Here is an 8,022-nt window from a genome sequence, read left to right on the forward strand (position 1 = left end):
GCATTTTGAGGCTATTGTTTCAATATTTTCACCATACTTTGTGGTCATGCACAATGGCAGAAGTCTGATCAACCACACTGGATAATTTCAGCCTCACTCTGCTAAAGAGCATCACTCAGTCTCTGATTTTCTTTTTAACAGAGCAGCCTCCCATCCTTCTTCACAGAAAGCAGAATAAATGGTGTAAAAAGAAACACTTATAATGGGATGGGATCTTTTCCATCCTAGCTCCAGAATCTCATGTTGACTAAACTTTTTCTTTGTTCCAGCCAGCATCTCAGTTGGACATATCTCTTTTTTAATTTTGGGACATATCTCTGGGACATATCTCTTTTTTAATGTTGATTGATTAAGTACTCTGAGACCTTCAGACATAAATGATTTAGAAATTAAAATATACTCTCATTATCTTCTAAATCTAAACACACACATATCTTCAGTTAAAGTCCATAGACAAATGCACATATATTAAGAATAAAGTAAACCCTTTAGTTTGTACACGGTGTAGATTCCGCATCATCATCTTTTGTAAAAGAAGAGTGAACATTTGTAAAGCACCTAGTGCGTATTGCTGTGAAGCAGCAGTTGCTCAGCTCTGAAGTCACCAGCCTATGGAACAATATATAGCAATACTTTAATAAATATTGCGGGATTGCATACAGTGCAATTACATTATATTGTATAAATAAAGTAAAAAAGTGATTAAATTAAACACAAAAGACCTGATTCTCCTCTGGCTACTGCCTTGTGTAGTCATTTAGGGCATGTCTAGCTAAATTGCTTTTAAAAATTAAGTTAACTAACTTGATTTAAAACAGCCCTTATACCTCATGTAGACACAGTTTAATGCCTTTACAATTGTGTTAGCGGATCAGGTTGTAGCTTAGGCTCCGCCTAAGGGTTTGCTACACTGCAAGTGAAGGTGTGATGGTAGTCTGGGTACGGGTACCCATGCTAACTTTAATCTAACTACTGTGAGTAGCAATAATAACGTAGATGTGGTGGCACAGGCTTCAGCAAAAGCTAGCCACCCAAGTACTTGGAGCCTGGGTATGTACTCCGTTTCTAGCGTATGCTGTCAGATTGTTCAAGATATTTAGGCACCTAAAGATGCAGATAAGCAGTTAGTGGGATTTTCAAAAGCATCTGAGAACCTACCTCCTTCTGAAACCAATCAGTTAGGTGGTAGTCACTTTTGAAAATCCCACTAGGTACCTATCTCCATATACAGGAGCTAAAATATCTTGACAGATCTGGCCCAGGAAGCTTTTAGATTGTACACCAGTGACTGTCACTTATTATATGTTTGTACAATACCTAACATAATGGGTCTGAAGCTGCTTGGCCACTAAGCACCACCGCATTGCAAATGTTAAATAATAATGAATTAAGGATTACATTGGTTCATAAAGGACCATTACATTGGTTCATAATTTTCCTGGCATGCGCTCTCCAACCAAAAACCAGATTATGGACTGGATGTGCCTGTTATTAGATGCTCATTTTACAGTTGTGGTGATGCAAAAGGATTACTTTTTAGCTTTTAAAGCAATTTTACAGTTTTGGGCCAGGGTGAGCTCTCCTAGGTCAATAGTAGATATTACTAAATTGTTAAACTATGCCAACTAGCTGTGTAATTATTACTATTGACTATTAAGCTAGGTATAAAACTTCACCAAGGGCCATCAATTTCGGAGAATGTAGCCAAGGATACCAGGAAGCAGAGTTATTCTATGGGGAAAATAATACAAGATAATAAAAATACACTGGGGAGAGTGAATTCAAATGGAAGAGAATAGTGGAAGATAGATTTCTAACCATTTTATTGTTATTGCAGCAGTATCTGGTGTTTACTTATGGTAGATTTCTGAAAAGAAGAGTTATATATTCTACTCAGGGTTTGACCAAGTGTACCAATCCTACATCATTTCTGTTTCTTCAGATCCAGACGCAGCTCTAACTAATAAGAACCATCAGGATGTACGGACCTATGTACGACAATTAAATGTGATTGACAACCAGAGAACTTTATCACAGATGTCTCACCGACTAGAACCACGTCGAGCATAAACATTTAAGTGACTACAAGAAATTATTTTTTTCCAGTCAAGGTCACCTATTAAGAATTCCACTTATTCTGCTACTGCACTGCCACTACAAAAATAAGCAAAAACATATTCTAAAATCCTAGGCAACGCACAATGTACCAGCCCTCAGAGAAGTTTGACTAATGAAGAGTTTATACACTGTAACTGGGAGGGTGCACATGTTGTGTACTCTTAATTCATTTTAAGGTGAGGCAAAATTCCTGTAAATAGTGAAAATAAAAACGAGATAAAATAGCCAGAATAGCTGGTGAAACATGCACCAAAAACTCCTAATAGTTCTAAGGAATGTAGCAGTGTTTCTTTTCTCTAATTAAAAATACAATATTTTAAGATTTATTATCCAGTTTGGGGCCAAAATCTGCCATTAGTTTTGCATGTTCAGTTCATGTTAACTTCAGTGGGAGATGTATGTAAGAAACCAGTGACATAATTTGGGCCCAGGCTAGGTCCAATGGTATATTTCCAGGGTTTGGTATTCAGGGAGCTATTGAAAAAAAGTTTACTTATTAAACACTACATGTATTAATAACAATTTCACATCTTAACCACATTTGCATACAACTGTAAAGTACTCTGGCCATTTAAGTTACCCTGGTAGGACTGAACTGCCATATTTTCAATGATAAATAGATTAATATTTGTAATTTTACTTCTTTTGAGGTTTTCTTAAACTATCAACCAGGATTTTAGAAAATTTCAATTTGAAGCAATGAGCTTCATAAAATCAGTAGCATAAAGGTAGCAAGAGACTGGTTCAAAAAGAGCACAAAATGCACAAAGACAATATTTTCCTGGACATTATAACTTTAAATATCAGCTACAATTAGTTGTGGATGATTAAAACATACTTTCTGGGCTTAAACATTTACAAATATTTCAATTTTTAGCAATTGTTTTGCACTTTCAAGTAGATTGTAAATAGAAAAGTTAATTCATCATGTTCTAGAGTATTTATTTGTTTATGTAATAGTATTGTGCCAAAATAATTGCTTTTTATTTATTTTATTTAGCATGTAATTGAAGTACAGTTTTTCTGTCTTTACACTTAGTCTGCACTTTATGTGTAAGAATTGTGTAATGTGTTTTCTGTAAATAACATGCAGTATCTTAATTAAATGTAAATGCTTAAAAAGATTTGTTCACTGTCCTTAACATCTGTTGTGTGTACTCCAATCTTCATTCCTGCATAAAAACAGATGATGTTAGCAGGCTTGTGGAGTGAACTTCAACTGAACTTTGCTAGGTGTTGAACTGCAATAGGGTCCTCCTGTTTCTACACGCAATAGTCAATTATGTCCTCATTTAAACCTGTTCAACCCCATCACCATCTCTGGGAGTTGAACAGCTTGAAAAGAGGTTCGTTTTAGCTCATTTGTTTGGGGTTCCAGAGGAAACTCCCCCTCTGAATCAACATGAGGCTAGAAACCTTATACATTTCAAATATTTCAGAAATAATCAAGATACTAGATTTTTTTATTATAGAAAGGGGAAAATTATTACAATATCCCAAGCCAAATCCTTGCAATGTAAATATAAAAATATTGTGTTCTTAACCCGAGTGAGTTAGTTCTTTAACTTGACCTGCTAGTTGTGAAAACTACAAACTGGCTTGTCTTCATTAGGAGTTTGCCCTGAGTTAACTAATTTAAGTTAGAACATGCTTTTTCCACTCAGTGAAGACAAGGCCAGGGAGGCAACTGAGTGAGTGGCAACTACTTTTCCATCTGCTCTTGATTCCCACCCTTCATGGAGTTTACATTCTGTAGATCCTCTGCAGTCAGAGCAACAAACTAGGTTGTGATGGGAGTGGGGAATGTGTTTTACCATGTATCCACGGGATTGTCTATGCACTTTCTCTGACTGGGATCTCTTATGGTAGCATGAATAATCCATGGGGGCAGCTGCACAGCCGTTGTGCTGTGCAGGCATTAGTGGATGACCAAAAGAAGGCTGCAAAATAGTGCTGACATTTGACATAGTGATATTCTTCTCTGTTCCACTCACATACCTCTACAGTCTCAGAGTACCTGGATGTTTGTGATAAATGTATCAACCGTGAATTAAAAGTGACTATTATCGTCATCATTATTCTTCAGAGCTAACACACATTGGCATATGTCAAGCTGTCTGGAGTGGCTCACGAACCTTGTGTATTCTATCATTAGATTTCACCAACTAAGTATCAAGTGTAAACTCCTCAAGCACTAAAACAACCTTAACATGGAGTCACAGACAATCTCCTCAGGCATTCTAGTCTATCTTGCCACCCAAAGGCTGCCTTTGTGAGAGATGGTCCCTCAAGCTGAATATTGTTGTGATTTTTCATGTATGTCCAGCCCAAAGAACCAGTCACTTACCCCAGGTCAGTTGCATCTCAGATCACACACCAATAACCATGCTTGTATCCAATCCTGTAAAAAACTAACTAAAGATTTATTAACTATGAAAAGGAAAAAAGATTTCTTTACAAGTTTAAAGTAGGTAAACATACACACACTCACAAATGAGTTAGTCTTAGGCTCCAGAATGTAACTGCAGCTGCTGTAATGTGCAAGCTCTGTATGTCTGTTAGGGCTAACCAAAGCTAAGCACCTTGGGGATCCCTTGCTTATGCTTAGAAATATTGCCCTCTTTGAATTCCCAGCAGCATAGTGATGACTATTTCTTCTTGACAAGGTTTTTAATGCCCTTCTACCAGAGTTCAAGCTGTGATGCAATGAGTATTTGTGCATGTCCCCTCTCCATGGGTGTGGAGAAAACAATCAACAAAGTCTTTTGTCCACTGATTTGTCTGGTGTCTATAGGCCTTTGTAGGGCAGGAGATGACATCTCTTATGGTAAACTAGTATTTACACTTACTAATGCTTCTTTCCTGACTCTGGGGGTTTCCAGTTTCATAGTTACAGAGCAAACACTTAAATACTACTGTGATGGGGCGCCTGCCACACACTGGCCTATTAGGGCTTAATAAAGGCCTAGGGCAGCTGCGCAAAAAGCAGCCAATAGGAAAGGGGCTGCAAGGAGCAACCAATCAGGGCCAGGCAGATCCATATAAGAAGAGCTGCAGGGCAGAGCATGTCCAGTAGCTGACTGGAGCTTGATGAGGGAATATCAGGCTCCTGCCTGCCAGAAGGGAACTAGCATCCTGGACAGAGAAGTGCTGTTAGCAGTGACTGGGGGGAGTTAAAGACAGTTCCTGATTGGCTTCAGGCATTCGCAGGCTGAGGCCCTGAGGCAAGGGCAAAGAGGGTGCCAGGAGCTGCAGGGAAGTGGCCCAGGGAAATGAACTGAGGCATTGGAGGGGACACAGCAAGTGGCGGCCATCTACAGGGTCCCTGGGCTGGGATTTCGAGTAGTGGGCAGGCCCCACTTGCCTCTGTGGAAGTGGCCAGACAATTGGCTGCAGTTGCCACTGAGGGAAGTGGCTGGACAGCAGACTGCAGATCCCCTGGAATGGGGGAGAACAGCGCATGACATGGCCGGAAGGCTGTGTCATGAAGAGGACGCAATGGTCCTGTGGGTAATGTGGGTCCTGGAGCAGAAGTGATAGTGGTGAGAACCACCAGAAGAAGGCGAACTGGCTAGCAGAGCCAATCCCCAGCCAGCAGGAGGCGCGGCTGTGGTGAGTGAATACTGTCACAACTAGGATACGCATATTATAGGTGATACAGATATTATAGGTGAGATAAATGCATGCAGCAACTCATAAGCATTTCATAAAGTCCCAACACCAAACACCTCTCTATAAATCTAATACCTATTTTAACTAACAGATGAGTCAGTCTGGTTTCCAGTTATGCATTTGTCAGTGTTCAGTGAGTCCCAGGGGCCTTGGCATGAGCTGGCATGCTAGTGTCACAGCATATATGGAGACATTCTACACCTTCTTAAAAAACAACAACTTGGTATAGTAATATGGTATCAGTACATGATTGGAAGGTTATCTTTGCACCCATAAAGCCTAGAAACTTCATTCTTTTACTCAAAGCTTAAATGCTACAGAAACTGATGAGACCATCAGGAAAGTGCTGAGATGCTACACCAGTAAGTTTCTCTTCTGTCCCTGGATACAGCAAGTTAAGCAATTACAAATAGCTAAGAAATTCTCTACAGTTAGTGCACAATTATTAGCACTCTAACCTATCACCTAGAAGCTATTTTAACTTGCTGTCATCTTGCTAGACATTCAAAATGATCTAGAAAAAAATCTGCCAGTAATACACAGTAGAGACAAATGTTCAAAAAGTGGCCTCTTTTTTCCAAGAGAAAGCTATTTGATGCTTTATATCTATATATATATTTATATGAATGGAATAAACACAGAGATTTGTCGGATACAAGACATGTCCACAAGCAAAGCATGTGACAAAGTGAATTAAACCATGTACAAACAATTTAACAATCAGATTTTTTTCCTTCTTAATTTTAAGTTGTAAGATTTCTGTCAGTTCATCATTTTCTTCAGTCTTTTGTCCAAGGCTTCATTCTGGTGTCTGGACACATTTTCTCCTTGTGTATATTGGTTTTTAATGCTGCAGACTCAGGCCAAGCTTTGCTCTGTATCTAGGCTATTTCCTCATTTGCTCAATATGGGTTTTCCTCAGCTTACCCTATTAGCTCTTAAAATCTACAGGAGGGGTATGGGGGGTCTTTTTTTAATCTTTCTAGGATCATCCTTGTGATGTGGCTCTGTTCCAGTGGAACATGAACAGAGATCCACATGGCATCCCCATGGTAACACATGAATGCAGATTGCATGCCTTAATTAAAGAGGTATAGAGCATTTTGAAATCCTCCACTGGAAGGTGCTATATAAATTATAAGTAGTATTATCTGGGGGTCTAACTGTCCTCAAGTAGCTGAGGTATGATGCTGCTGCTCACAGTACAAATACCTAGACTGAAATTCAATAGACAGAACTCCAGTCTGGCCATGGAAAGACACTGAGGAGATATTAGGGTTCTCTGACTCCATTCATTGCATTTGCAGCTGGAAATCAGACCAAAAGAGTGTTTGGTTGCTTTTACTTGCTGTGCAGCATCTGAGTGACTCATGGAGTGGCGAAAAGAATTATTGGAAAATCTGGGATAGCCTGAATAGGCCTAAGGAGCAATTCCTGTGTCTATACTATTTTCAAGCTGCAGCTATAGGATGCAGCCTGATTCTGTGGTCATTGTCATGCTGTCTGGAGTGGTTCATGACCATGAGTGCCAACCTCAGGGCAGACTGCCAAAAAGCAGGGCAAACACCCCAAACTGGTGGGATGTTCTATAATTAGATTTCACCAACTCAGTTACAGATGTGAACTCCTGGATGACTGTAACAATCTTGCCATGGAGTCACAGACAGTCCCCTTGGGCACTACAGTCTATCTTGCCACCCAGGCAAGCTGGATTTAGTGATAAATGGTCACTTATAGCAAAAATCACAAAATATTCAGGTTGCTCCCAGTCCCAAGAGACCAGTCACTTCTCCCAGATCAATTTGTACCTTAGATCTCACACAAAAGACAATGCTGGTAGCCAATCCTATAGTAAACTAAATAAGGATTTATTAATTAGGAAAAAGAAATGAGTTATTTACCAGGTTAACATATAAGCACAAATGTGTTTCAATCTATGGTTCCAAAAGGTGACAGAGCTATAGTAATCTGTCAGCACTGAATGTCTTTTAGGGGTAATCCAAGTTGACTCTGGGGATCACTGCTTTTGTTTCTTAGCTTCAGTCGCTGTGAGAGTCCAAACAGCAGAGATAAATGTTTCTTCTTGTGAGCATCTTTATCTGACCTTCCCCCGGAGTTTAAACTGATGGGATGAGAGCTCCTGCACGTAACTTCTTCCTGGGTGGATGGGACAATCAACAAACTTTTGGCCTATTAAGTCTTGATAGTCGTTTTTGGTGGGTGGGAGACCCA

The 8,022-nt window shown here is 39.5% G+C and overlaps 1 protein-coding gene across 7 annotated transcripts in view; it reads left to right on the forward strand.

The window, feature by feature from the left end:
* RAPGEF4 (Rap guanine nucleotide exchange factor 4) overlaps positions 1 to 3,242 on the forward strand; it is a 226,435-nt gene extending 223,193 nt beyond the window's left edge. For all 7 annotated transcript variants that reach the window (XM_048869498.2, XM_048869500.2, XM_048869499.2 and 4 more), the window contains one exon: positions 1,943 to 3,242. In XM_048869498.2, the coding sequence (XP_048725455.1) occupies positions 1,943 to 2,070 (128 nt within the window). In that variant the 3' untranslated portion in view covers positions 2,071 to 3,242. The remainder of the gene's footprint in view (positions 1 to 1,942) is intronic.
* The last annotated feature ends 4,780 nt before the right edge of the window (positions 3,243 to 8,022 follow it).

This window comes from Caretta caretta, chromosome 11 (assembly GCF_965140235.1).
Source record: "Caretta caretta isolate rCarCar2 chromosome 11, rCarCar1.hap1, whole genome shotgun sequence".
Lineage (NCBI taxonomy): Eukaryota > Metazoa > Chordata > Testudines > Cheloniidae > Caretta > Caretta caretta.